At 37.0% G+C, this 14,604-nt stretch overlaps 1 protein-coding gene across 1 annotated transcript in view; it reads right to left on the bottom strand.

The window, feature by feature from the left end:
- Positions 1-11,298: 11,298 nt before the first annotated feature.
- The window catches only part of ABCD3 (ATP binding cassette subfamily D member 3), a 46,573-nt gene continuing 43,267 nt past the window's right edge, over positions 11,299-14,604 (bottom strand). Inside the window, exon 23 of the mRNA XM_081946615.1 lies at positions 11,299-14,344. Coding sequence (XP_081802741.1) covers positions 14,267-14,344 — 78 coding nt within the window. The 3' untranslated portion in view covers positions 11,299-14,266. The remainder of the gene's footprint in view (positions 14,345-14,604) is intronic.

Here is a 14,604-nt window from a genome sequence, read left to right as displayed (position 1 = left end):
GTGGGCTTGAACAGGAAGAATAGAAAAAATGCTCACGGGGTTCCATCGTGATGGATCAGGTTAAGTTGCTCATGACACTTTTGGAGAGTCCTTCTTTATTGCTAAAGCTTTTCCATCTATCATCATGTTTGATCTTATCTGTCACAGAAAACTCAGAAAAACCGACCCTATGGGCGAACTGGAAATTCAGGAACGGACTTCTGGTTTGCTTGTAGGACCGTTTTTTTTGCGTTCCGGAACCTTCAGGGAAGCCTCCTGAAGGCTCCAGAGGTCAAAAATCGGCTCTATGGGGAACCCAGAAGTTCGGGAATGATGACTTCCGGTTTGTCCGTCGGGCCGATTTTCGCCCTCCGGAGCCTTCAGGGAAGCCTCCTGAAGGCTCCAGAGGTCGAAAAGTGGCCCTATTGACAAATAGTCACCATTCCCAAACTTCTGGGTTCCCCATAGGTCCTTTTTTTGCCCTCCGGAAGCTTCAGGGAAGCTCCTGAGGCCTCTGGAGGGCATCCGGGTGGGGGGCAGGGAGGCTGTTTTCGCCCTCCCCAGGCTCTTAGAAAGCCTCTGGAGCTGGGGAAGGTGGAAAAACCGTGGCAAAAGGGGTGTGTGTGTGTTGCTGATTGTGCACATGCGTGCACACTAGGAAGGGCGCATAGCATTATGGGTGTGGCATGCTGGTGCATGACCCCCGGGCTCCTCCCGCTTTTGGCATGGCAGCCAAAAAAGATTTGCAATCACTGCCCTATGCCATTTCTGACAGATGGCAGTCCAATCTCTTCTTGAAAGCCTCTAGTGATTAAGCTCCCACAACTTCTGAAGGCAAACTGTTCCATTGGTTGATTGCTCTCACTGTCAGAACATTTCTCCTAATTTTTAGATTGAATCTCTCCTTGATCAGTTTCCATCCATTATTCCTTGTCCAGTCGTCAGGTGCTTTGGAAAATAGCTTGACCCCCTCCTCTCTGTGGTCCTCAACTTAAAACTGGTCACTTAGCAACTATTAGAAGTTACAACGAATTCCCCCAAAATGTAATTTAGGACGCGTTGGAACGTATTCAAAATTCTGACCACTCCCCCCCCATGCCCACCATTCATATGGTCATTTTTTAGAGGCTTGGCAACTGGCCTGTATTTGTGACAGTTTGCAGCATCTGAGGTCATGTTATTACAACTTATGAATGTTTTTGATGAAAACCGATGTTTGCTTCCAATTTCAAAAAAAAAAACTCCAAAAAACCCCACCCAAAGAGTTTGCTTAACAGCCATTACAAAAAACCTCATAATATCAGGTCGGTCATGTGATGATCTGCTTTACGATCTTCATGACTTACAACCAGAATTGCCAGGGTCAATTTTAGTTCTAAATCGAGAGCTATCTTAAACAAAAGTAATTGGGGAGCCATTCCAACTTTCCTTTCTTAACCCCATATTTAAAAAAATAAAATAAAATAAAGTAAGGAAAATACAGGAAAAGATGGAGGTGTTACAAATCAAGACCACCTTGTAGAATTAATATGATAAGGTAAATGCATCAGTAAAATGTTGAAGTGAAAGTGCTACTATGAATTTATTCTCATTGTGTGTCCTTTTATAGTGTTTAAAACCACAAATGACTCATTTATCACATCTTGAGGAGCTGCTTTCTCTCCTGCATGACATCATCCAGCTGATTTTTATTCATTTTACTTCAAACATTTTATTGATTTTACTCCACACCAAACATGTTACATAAGACACTGAAATAAGTTGCTCATTTTCCTTAAAATGTATTAAAAGAAAGATGCGCAGGAAACTAATTTTGTATCCAGTATTGTATTTAATGCTTTCTTTACTATGTAGCACATTTCTCTTATAAGCACATCTTTTTTCCCCAAAACCAAATACAATTTATTTTTTTTACTGATCTGTTTTTTCACACAGCGTGCTCTGTTCACTTGTTTTAATTGTGTAATGTGTGGATGACTTTGGGGAAATAAATGCTGCTTAGGAAATAAGTCAAGAGAAAGAAGAGCCCAAGGATTTAATGGTCAGATAAAAAAATGTAGAAAGTACTCACCCAAATTTATCAGATGGTTTCAGGTAGAATGTTTGTACCTTCAGACTTGCAAAATTCTGTTAATTTAGCATTTTAATAAAGTAAATTTAGTTGTCTGGTAGTTTTTCCTGTCTGGCTTGCTTCTGGGAGGGTGGGGTGGGGAGGCTGACTTCAGTGTTTCAAATTTGAAGTTAAAAACTTTGCAATGCCATTTTTAACCATCTGATCAATTAGTGCAGATCCTTCCTAAGTTTCTTTCTTGGATAGTTTAAGTCCTTCAGGACTCTGCCTTCTTTTGTCAGATTGTTTCCTAAGCAAGCATCTTTCCCCCTCTTTCCCAAAGGTCAGTCATACATTCCATTCCATCACTTTCTTCTCCAGTGCATCCAGTCCAGTCTAGCACAATAAACAAATATCCGAAATTGCTATTTTTGACAAGGAAACAAATCACTTTTGAACTAATTATTGATTGCATTTCAGAATGGACTACCCAGATTTGGCCTTTCCTGTAAATTCCAGCAGCACAGACTCCTATGTTTGATGATAGCAGGGGTGGGCTTAAAAAGTTTTAGCAAGGGATTCTCTGCCTGGTTGCTGGGTGGGCATGCCCATGGTAGGCGTGGCCTAGTTGGCCTCCTGCACCATGGCAGGGGGGATTTCTGCCCTCCCTGGGCTCCCAAGTCTTTTCTCGAGCCTCTGGGAGGGCGAAAACAGCCTCTCCAGGCTCTGGAGGCCCATTTTTTACCCTCTTTGAGTCTCCGCACACACCCTGCACTTACCTGCATCCAAAATGGGCCCGGACTCCCGGAAAGGGAGGGGTTGGCGGCATTAGCCAAGAGTTGGATTTGGGGGTTCTCTGAACTCCCGAACCCCTGCAAACTCCCAGAAGCTCACCTCTGGAGGATAGCATATGTTTTGGGAAACTTACGAGGACATGTTTTTTTTCAAACTGGAATGAAAGAAAAGTGCTGTATCAGTACTTCATACTTATGTTACAAACAGAGTATTACAGATAAACTAGTACACCACTGAAGCAGACCTCTGTTGCAGCAGTAATTCTTATAATATTATGCACAAGTTCCCATTAAAAATGAAGCTTAATGTCTTCTGATGCTTTTGGGGGAAAGCATTCTCCTTCAGTCCTTCCTTTCCACGTTAAAATCTTGCAGACTGCTATTGGATTTCATTATATTTGTATATTCCATTCAACGTACTTTAAAAAGTGTGACAACAGAAGAAACAATTAAAATGCTAATGAACTATATAGATCCCTTAGTGTTAGCCAGAGCTCCTTCAAAGATATAGAACTCACACTGTTTTCCTTGAATATTGGATTTTGGAATGTAGAGGATGTCGACTTGACAGCAGCCTTCCCTTAACAGCTCCACCACCACCCCTAACAATTTCCTAAAATTTTTGGCCACAACATTCATTTTTGAGGGTTGTGGTTGTGGAAGCCTTCCAATGCTGAGACTGTTCCAGAGTCTGTCATTTTTCCACTTTCTGGCAAAAGTAACACATACCGCAATCCCTTCCGGTGCGAAAATTTCTGGGAATAGAACAAGAATCAGGAATTTCTGCTCTTAAAAATCATGTTGAACTATTATTTTTATCAGCATTCTTGGTAATTTGAAGAATAGCAAATGAGGCTAGGAGTTGTAGTTCAGCAACATATGGATCATCATCACTGAAAAAATAATATACTTCTAAGAATCATTATTGTGCAATAATTGGACGGATGGATGTGGAATATTGTCCTTAGTGCTTTCTGGAAGCTAGCAGTGCTGTGGGAAACATCCAGATCTCATGCTATCGATCCACTGAAGAACTGCTATTCATAATTTACCCATTTAGAGAGACATTATATTTGAATATCTAATATACCTTTTTGAGCATGAATCAGAAATTGTAAGTCAAACCTTGGAAAAATTGAGAAATGTTAAGATGGAGTTGATGGGGAAAGGACAAAACATGAGGGACTGTATGAATCAGTGTATGGAGACGATGGAAGCAAGGGTGGTTTGCAAGGATAGAAAGATGTGGTATTATAATTAATAGTATAAAATTGATTTTCGTTCCCTTTCTTTTACCTTCTTTTAATTTCTTTTCCCATGATTTGCATAATGCTGCCAATCCAAAAGGAAATTAGATTATAATAATGAAGATGATGATGATTTATTAAACTTGCATGCATCCTGACTCTCATTGACTTTGGATGGCTCATACAATTAATAAGCACCATAAAATCAATAAAGATAAAATATGGCAGGTGCAATAAAGTAGGCGGTCTCACTCCCTGATATTGGGGTGAAGAGCCAGGTCTTCAAGGTTGTTCTAAACAACAGCTGGGTGGTGGTGGTGGTGGTATTTGGATCTCAGGGAGAATCTTGTTCCTGAAGGTAGTGCTGCTACAGAAAAAATGGGCTTCCAGTATTTCAATAGATAACATTGGTCCAGTAAAGGAACTTGGAATGTGTCAAACCTGACACATGATTGAATCAGCCAAGCAGATATCATGGGGGACAGGCAGTCTGCCTCAAATAACCAGGTCTTATGCCATGAGGGCTTTCAAAAAATAATAAGCATCTTGTATTGCACTGGAAGCATATATATGAATTAAATGTATTAATTTAACAGTAATAACTGTGAGAGGGATCTTGGAGTCCTGGTGGACAACAATTTAAATATGAGCTAGCAGTGTGCTGCAGCTGCCAAAAAAGCCAACATAGTTCTAGGCTGCATAAACAGAAGGATAGAATCAAGATCACATGAAGTGTTAAGACCACTTTATAATGCCTTAGTAAGGCCACCACACTTGGAATACTGCATCCAGTTTTGGTCGCCACAATATAAAAAAGATGTGGAGAATCTAGAAAGAGTGCAGAGAAAAGCAACCAAAATGATTAGGGACTGGAGGCTAAAACATATAAAGAACGGTTGCTGGAATTGGGTATGTCTAGTTTAAAGAAAAGAAGGACTCGGGGTGATGTGATGACAGTGTTCCAATAGCTTAATGGTTGCCACAAAGAAGAGGGGTCAATCTATTCTCCAAAGCACCTGAAGGCAGGACAAGAAGCAAAAGATGGAAAATAATCAAGGAGAGAAGCAATCTAGCACTAAGGAGAAATTTCCTGACATTTAGAACAATTAAAAAGTGGAACAACTTGACTCCAGAAGTTGTCAATACTCCAGCATTGGAAGTTTTTAAGAAGAAATTGGACAACCATTTATCTGAAATGGTATAGGGTTTCCTGCCTGGTATAGGGGGTTAGACTTGAAGATCTCCAAGGTCCCTTCCAACTCTCTTATTCTATTTGTGATTCTATTTTACTATATATATATTAACATACAGATTAATAACACAAATACAGATACACATTTTCATAGAATCAAGTGCTGTATTGTTTTCATACAGTAGGTGTCTTGGTAGATACTTGATAAGACAGTACATTCCATCATGTAAATAATAAATTATACATTTTCCTGGTGTACAATGGTGGGTTGCAAATCCCGTTCCAACCGGTACGGTTGGAACGGGGCTGGCAGCGTCCTCATAGACACACGCAGCACTCACTCACACATGCGCAGCACACACATGCATTCAAGCACTTCTGCGACGCTCCAGCTACTCTGTGGAGTGCCGCGCATGTGCTGTATGGGAGCTCGGGCGGGTGGGTGGCCCCTCTGGAGCACCGTACTGGAACGGTATCCAGTGCTCCCGGCTGGCTCCGGTACGCCTGTACCGGGGCATACCACCTGCAACCCACCACTGCTGGTGTATCTCATACATAACAGTTACATGTTTTTGTGGGTTTATTTTCTTTTTACATACAAAGTAAGTCTAAAATTTTATAAAATATCTCATGTGTATCATGTGTATCTCATACATAACAGTTACATGTTTTGTGGGTTTCTCTTCTTTTTACATACAAAGTAAGTCTAAAATTTTATAAAATATGTTTTTATAAAATATGTTTCATTAAAACATATAATATATGCTTCCCCAAATGAATCTTTCAGCAATAGAATTCTTTTCCATATATAGAGGTATAGGATCTTCGGTCCTCTGAATAATAGGTGGAGAATGAACATTCTTCCAGTCTTACAGGATTGAACGGTAACGTAGATTTCTGCTGTCATTCTATTCAATTCTAAATGATTTGTACATAACTCTTTTGAATTACAGTATAATTATAGTATAATTCTTTTGAATTACAATGAGTCACACGCAGTTACTGTATTACATGATGGTATTATATGAATGGAAGGTGTGCAAATTCTTCAGAGAAATGCTTCGAAATGCAAAAAAGTGCATACAAAGCATCTCTTTCAGTGGAAAAGTGGCCGTGATGCACCATATTCTCTCTGTACATCTATGGAGTGACCTTTGCATGTGTCATAAGAACCTAGAATAAGACAATTAATGTTTGAACAATTCCTGCATTCTATAAAGCATCTCTTTCAAATGACTAATATGGCCTTGTTATGAATTAGTATTGCATTTTAGAACTACCACACCAATCATTGGCTGAACACAACAGCTTCCTTCTAAACACATATAGGTATGACATGCATCCCAAAACATTTCAGTTGGATTAACTGAAATTAGAGCTAGAAATATGATGTATGGGTGTCAAAATTGGCTTTTCCTGAAGTTCACACACTGGGTTTTCTAATTATTTATTCCATATTCCTTTAAATGCCTCATTTGGTATCTTCTGGGTTTTTTTTTAAATGTAGCAATTATAGACTTACTTGTGACATTTAACATTTTTACTGCTATGTCTTTTACTCTTCATATTGATGTCAAAGAGTGTTTTTATTAAAAAATACTGCAGCACCCTGGGGCAATTGTTCTTACATTGCAAATCCTCTAACAACAAAAAAAACCAGCTAGCTGAAACTGATATTTGATCACCATAATTCTTAGGTGGGCTGATACATGTATGCACAGCAAGAATTTATTATTTGAAACCAGAGTGCTTGGGGTCAACAGTAGCTCTTAGAGAGCTAGAATCACAGTACAATTTGTGTCTCCTTAGGATTGCATGTTGTCAAATCTCATATAGCACTTATGAATTTCATACTAGTTGCTACCTTAATCCATATTATATATAAATGTCAACATGGGTTTTATAATGATTTAAGTGAGAGACATGTACAGTTTTTTGATACAGGGACTGGCAATCTTTTCAGATGCTAGACATGATCAGGCCTGGATATAAAACAAATATTTAAGAATAATCCTCACATTAGTTCATTAAAAAGAACAGGATTCCCAGGAATGCAACCCTGAGATTTTGTTAGAATTTTGAAATCTAGAAGATGTATCTATTGCATGTGATCACAATCATTTAAAAATGATTGGATTTGGGTTTTATATAGACACCATCTATGAGCATCACTCATAAAGCACCGATGGTTTATGTTATGAAGGTGGCATAATAACATTATCTATGGTTTACATGTGCATATTCCTCTACCATCTCAGGTTTTTTTTTTGCAGTGCTTAAAAAATACTGATTTGATCCTCAATTATACCAAAACATAGAAGTACGTATTTGCACACAATTGGAATTGGGCAAACCATATTAATTATTCATAAAAAGGTGACATGAATAAGAAAACATTAGCACTAATAGGCACATGTAATTCATGGGAATTGTGTCCATTAATTTCCAAATACTGTTCAATCCTTTGTACATTTATGCATATTAAAAGCATCTTTCCTATAAGTAAAATCAGAATATGAATTATTAGATTTCATACATAAAATCTCTACGTACTTAGAACAGACGTGTGCTTATCTGAATTTCCACAAATTATGTGGGTAATGTTAGAAGTTTTATTATATCTATAATATAAACTTTTTATGTAAACAACTAGGATATATTAACATTCCTAGGGTTATTAGTAAAGATTATCCTGCCTTCATTTGCTGGAGATGCTGGATCTCATGGGAGGGGGGGGAGGGTCCTTAAATTCCTTAAAACTTAAACAACTTCTCTAGTTTTGTTAAAAGCTTTAAACAGGAGAACCTTCTTGAAATGGCAAATTGTGCAATATTTCAAGTGTCTTCTTTCTACATCTCCACAGTATGTTTAAAAGTATGCATTCATCTAGCATTTCCTGTTTTTAAGCGCCAATGATTGGGGGGGGGGGGAGGAATCAGCTTTAATCAACAAAATTTAATAGCTTTAATCAACAAAAAGCAAAAATTGTATTCCACTAAAAACAGACATGGTGAATTTTGGGGTGGTGGTGGTGGTGGTGGTGGTGGAAAGAAACCATTATTTCTAGAATCTTTTTTTCTCACAATGATGGAATGTTCCAGAAGATTAAGGGTTTCCTGCTTGTTTTTGCATAACACCACTTCAGAAGTTGGATTATATAGATTTGCTCTTTTATACTCACAGCAGAAAGATGTTTTACCTAGAATGAATTGGCATACTTGAAAATGATAGTGGATATCATATTGGAAAGATGAGTGGATATTATGGCTATAGCAGCAGAAACTGAAGTATCATTGCCAGAGAAAATATAGAGACAGAGTTGGAATCTGGATTTATGGTAGAGAAACCATAAACCATAGGTAGCAGGGGGCATGCATAAGTGCACCAGCATGCCTACCGTCCATGTCTTACTGTCCCCATTTATCTGCATTTACTTGCTTTGTTCATGTTCATACTTATACTTGTTACCTTGTACATCTTAGACAACAAACAAACAAACAAACAAACAAATAGAATGGTTTATTTTTGCACATACTGCCATTAAATCAGGTGGAAGGAAAGCATCAATGTGTAATCCAAATTGTAGGATTGCAATTTCCTACAGTAGATTACTTCTGCCACCAATCTAGGACTGGTTCCCCCGCCCCCCATCCTTCACTTGCTTACTAATTGAGTGAAAAGTGCTTTAAATTTTATTAGTAACCCTCTCCCTGATGTCTGAACAGATAAAAGCTGTAACACTTACCTCTCCTGAAATCCAATATTTATTTTTTGTGGTCAATGTTTTAGTTTCAATAGAAACTAAAATCCCATAAATATCTTGAGCAATTTGTGCCTTTAAAGCATAGTACTTGTATGCACTATGTACTTCTATAATAATGTCTGGAATGTGAGCATATTGCATGGAACAGCATTGGTTTAAATTGATGATACGTCTGAATTTTTACAGTTGCCTATAAAGTGGATTTTTTTTTGCCCAATTTAATTATTATCAGTTTCAGGGTTTAGATCTCAACTCCTATCATTCCTATTCATCTCAGCCAAGAGCAATCTGATCACTTAGCTATGATCTGATGAGAACATTGACAGATCTAACCCCTTTGATGGATAAAAGACGATCAGAAGATGCTGTATTACTTGATTAAAAGGGATAAAAGTCTACGGGAAGTAGAAAACTGTCTGACATCTCCCTTAAATATCAATTAAAAAACCCAAAAGTTACAACCCTGTTTCCCTGAAAATAAGATCTCCCTGGATAAACCCAACCGGGCTTTTGAGCGCATGTGCTAAAATAAGCCCTTCCCCGAAAATAAGCCCTCCCTGAAAATATTGCAACACAGCAGCAGCCATGAGGTAACCACACTCGCCGCCTCCTGCACCTCAAAAATAATAAAACATCGCTGAAAATAAGGCCAAGTGCTTATTTCAGGGGTCAAAAGAAAATAAGACCCTGTCTTATTTTGGGGAAAACATGGTGTGTTTAATAAAGTGAACAGAGAACTAAAACCATTTTTTCACTTTTCATTTTCCCCCCCGAGACGGAGGATCAAGAGAATTTTACGCTTGGCTCTTCCAACTCCAGTAGATAATCTGCCAAGCAAGGTTTTTAAAATGAATGGGAAACTGCTCCATTATAATAAACAAAGCCTTTGAACAGACATGAATGACAAGTACTTTAACATGCCATGAATGTGTTGTCTGGAAAAAAAAATCCATATGTACTACTGATGTCTTTTAATAGCAAGTATAAAAGTGCTTAAATCAAAACCTGTTTGCATGTTGATCACAATATTCAAAAATGGACTCTAGCCCTATCAGAATTTTGATTCCCCTTTCCTATTCTAAACAGTGGACTTTATGTTCGAAAACTGCTTGCATGATCTGTCACTGATTTAATTCCACAAAGATCATTCCCCCCCCACTTACGTTTTAGTCCCTGCATAGTTCACTGACAAGTATTTATAATGTAAACTTGTCCTCTGCAGTCTGCTTTATCTCCCATTATGGTAATAAAGACCAAATGGGAGTTATATATCATCAACAGCTTTGCTACGCAGAGATCAGAGTCATGGAAACTCATCAAAGCGATTGAAGTTTCTCCCGTAAAACAATTCAATTACTTATTCCTGTTTAAAAAAAACAAACCAAAGGACTATATTAAACATACATGTGTATGTATGTATTATGGTATACACTCACATAATACTTTTATATATGCATTCATAAGCGTATGTGTGTGTCATAACAACTTAGAAGAGATGATGTTCATATGTAAGGAATGTAGTCGTGTATGTGGTACGTGTGAAGAAGAAAAATGGTTATGTAAGCTTTAGGCCACAATGCTGTAGTTGTTCGTAAGATGTAAAGTGTCAGTTTCTTAAGAAAACCCTTTTAACAGTCACTCTTAGCCAAGTGTTAAATTAACACTTTTGTCATGCCCCTTACTGGCAACTACAACTAGGTAGAACAGATGTAATCAGAAAAGCCTTTGTAAATTACTTACTGTAAACATACTCCTAAGTTCAAAAATTACACGGAACAATTGTTTAACTCTCAATGGCTGAGGTCAAGCAATATGGAGATAAAATGAAACAAACCATGATGTATTAGAGCAAAATATGTTCATAGCAAGCAGAAGGCAGCTGGATTGATGCATACCTACATAATATATACATTTTCCAAGTTTAAAGTTTCTCTTACTTCTTTTGTTTTACCATGAAGCAAAAACAAGCAAATTGCAATCAGACTTGATTTAAAAAGTGGCCTTGAACCAAAATCAAAGCTATTTAATTTACAGTAGGTTCCTGATCTTCTGTTGACTGGATCCTGTGTTAGAAAATTGAAAACCAGCAGGCATGCACACACAGAAATTTGGGCTCCGTAATGTTGCTAATTTAGGCTTGATATGATAAAATAATTTTTCACTTTAACTGGGATTAGCCCTAAAATTATGAAAGCCGAATCACTAGGGCAATCAAGTGTACAGTTGTAAAAATGTTTCATTGATAACAATTAAAAAGAAAAAAAAATACTCGGTTGTGTGTTTCAATTTTATTATCCAGAGGCACTTATATATAGAAAAATCGTACATATGCCTTTCTTTCTAATTGACTTTACAAGCTATAAAATAACAAATTACTGCAATTATTTCCCACCAAAACAAGAGTCTCTTGTGATCAACTACAGTACAAAATACTACCAGGCTAAATGTGGTATAAAGAATGGCGATGCTTCATTCTTGCATTATACCAACATTTCCAGTTTAATAAATCGTTAACAGTATCAATCAAAACACATGACCATGACAAGACCATCATGGCTGACTTGTGGATCATTTTGCATAACCTTTGAACCATTACAGACGAAAAGCATAACCTTAACAACTCTTATCCCCTTGAGCACTGCTCTGGTTACTTTTACCTTCATGCTAGTTTTCTCATAGGGCAGGTTGATTTTTGATGCACTCTGAATATAATAAGTATGAAGCTTGAGCTTAATGAAGGTCATCTAAAAACCCCATTTTCCATCAGGGTCTCATGTAGCACTGAAGGAAATCAACCGGTATCACTGATTAAGAGTCACTGTCACACAATCAGCTCCATCTGAGAGATAACATTTTAAAAAATTATGCCCAATGGATAAAATTCATTGGAGACTTTCCCATAACTAGAAATGCTTTTTTGTTCATAGAATGTGGAATTCTTCCCAACAACCTATATCCCTCAGAATCTTCTTCTAGATTCAGAGAAGATTTTATAGGGTTGTGGTGGCTGAAGGGAGATGTCTTCAGCGTAAACAATTAGCTCTATTTCCCAAGCAATGCAATATCCCACTCTATGAAGAATGTTGCCATTAAGCAATTCTGGATTTTCTACAAAAGATGCTATATGCTTTAGGGTGCTTTCCAGTTAGGAACAAAAACATACATGTCATTTTTGACTATTACTCACTTGTAGCCCAGATTTCCTGTAAAGGAATGTATTTTAAAAGCAGTTTTTTTCCTAGGAATTTCTTGAAAAAGCTGCTCTCTGTAGAATAGCGGCACAAAAATGGGGGGAAAAAGATCATATATGGAAAAAGACGTTTTTACCAGAAGCCTGGCAACCAAATTCAAACCAGAGCTTTATTTATTCCTGCGTCAGATTTCCATTCAATCTGAAACAGCCATTCCAAGCAATTGATTTATGCTAAATTGGTATCATACTCTTGCTGTTTGGAATTCATTTTTCAGATTATGACATGTCCTGATGCATTGTCTGTAAACTCATATCAACTAATACTATCAATATCAGCTTTTAGGGAGAGAAAAAAATTGAAGTAATCATAAAAAAAGGCAATTCTTTGTTAAATATGAAATGGCAGCAAACTGAAACCAGTTATTTAATATTTAAACTGAAAGTAGTTATTTAACATTCATTTTTGCATTTCTCAGATAATTTATCCTAAACCAACTCTCCACCCATTTACCCAGCACACATGAAAACAATGGCATTTAGAAACAGACTTTTCGGAAAAATAACAAATCTGATGAAATGTTTGGAAGTTTGAAAAATTCCAGATTTCCCATGAAATAGGGATAATTAATGATCGACTAATAATTAAGAACAAATGCTGATTTTAAGCAAAGGGAGGGGGGAACACCAACCACATTTATTTTGCATGTAGTGCTTGCCATCATGTTAAGTGCATGTGGATATTATATTATAAGGACAAAATCACATCATACAGCACAGCTTTTAAAGATTTGTTAGAAGAATGGGAATCAATTACATAGCCAGATTAACCAACTCATATCTTCCAGTCCCATCTATGTCAATAAATCTGGATAATAATTTATAATCACCGTATGTAAGTTTTATCACATACTTGTTTCAAAAGTGCTTATTTATAGTTGTGGTTATGTCATTTTTATAAAAGTAATTGACAGGAAGCCAAACAATTCTTCAAGTAATAACTATAAAACAGTTCTAAAAGATTCTGAACTGTTTCTTGGGGACTCTGAACTGCTGTGTCTCTGGCATTAAATAGTTTACATTCCTTTTTTTTTAAAAAAAATCACATATTATAGACCTACATGCCAGGTACAAAAATGTCCAGTAAGTAAATGCCTTCTCTGAAAAAATCCAATTCCTTGTGGCAGATATGTATGGCATTTCATTTCAAACTTGCACACTACATTCTACAAACTACAAACTTATCAGACCTCTCATAAGTGAGAATGTCCTTGATCTTTACTCCATGACAAGGATTTGGAAATTATTTTATTTCTTTCTTCTTCATCACCCCCCTCCCCATTCTCATTCCTCTTATTTGGCCTTCTGAAATTGGAATATAAAGGCCAAATGGAATATTGTTCTTTTATTTGCACTGAGCAGGAAAAAATGGAAAGACAGGATTGAAGGGTAGTGTCCAGCAATGGCCAGAGGATGTTGGATGGAGTTTATTTTTTTGCAAAGATATTCTAAAGGGGCTTTTCTCCCATCAGTACACTTGGAAGGAGACTCTCTCCACAGCCATGGCTAACACGAAGGCCAATTGCCCTGTATTATGTTACAGTAATACGACAAATCCTATCCTGAAAAGAGTACAAGTAATGAACTGACACATTAGGATGTTGATGGGGACAGAAGAGGTAGTGAATCTAATTTTAATAAGGGCCTTCCCCAGAGGAAGTATGGTGAAACAGAAGTCAAATTAGTTGACTTCAGACTGTTTACATCCCAGGATGAACCAACATTTCAGTGATTTAAGCCCAACTTAATTTAGGCAGATTTTTTTTAAAAAAAACACAAGAATAAGAACATTCTTAGAGCATATTAATAATTAAACCAACATAAACACAAATTAGTAATATTCTACATAATAATAAAGGTACTGACAGCTTGTTATCATATTCCTAGTAATCAATTTAAGAGTAAGTCAAGTAGCTTTGTTACACCACAATGTATGTTTTCCAAGTCCAGTATTGTTAACAATCATGGCTGTTGATGGCCGGCGATGGGGGTTATGAACCAAACTCAACTGTTTCGTCAGTAATTTTCTTGAACTCATAGTTGCCTCTTCCATCCATGTGAAGATAAAACTGGGGAGACAAGAAAACAGTCAGCAAATTTGGATATTAAAGAGTGAAAAGTATGCATCTGTTTAGATAAGGATCATTTAGAGGAATTCATATTCAGACATCACCCTTGGGAAAAAGAGCTCTGTAAAATGTGGACATTTGATCACCATCTGCTGGCCATGATAATTCAACCAGTGGCTTAAGCCTTATCCTTCAAAAATGAATTCAATGCTTTTTATTATTGAAACCCATAAATTGCTAAATAATAATCCTGTATTTTT

The sequence above is a fragment of the Natrix helvetica genome (assembly GCF_964273705.1).
Source record: "Natrix helvetica genome assembly, chromosome: 3".
NCBI classification, from domain to species: Eukaryota; Metazoa; Chordata; class Lepidosauria; order Squamata; family Natricidae; genus Natrix; species Natrix helvetica.
Note: the sequence above shows the minus strand (reverse complement) of the source record. Positions and strands in the feature narration are given on the sequence as shown.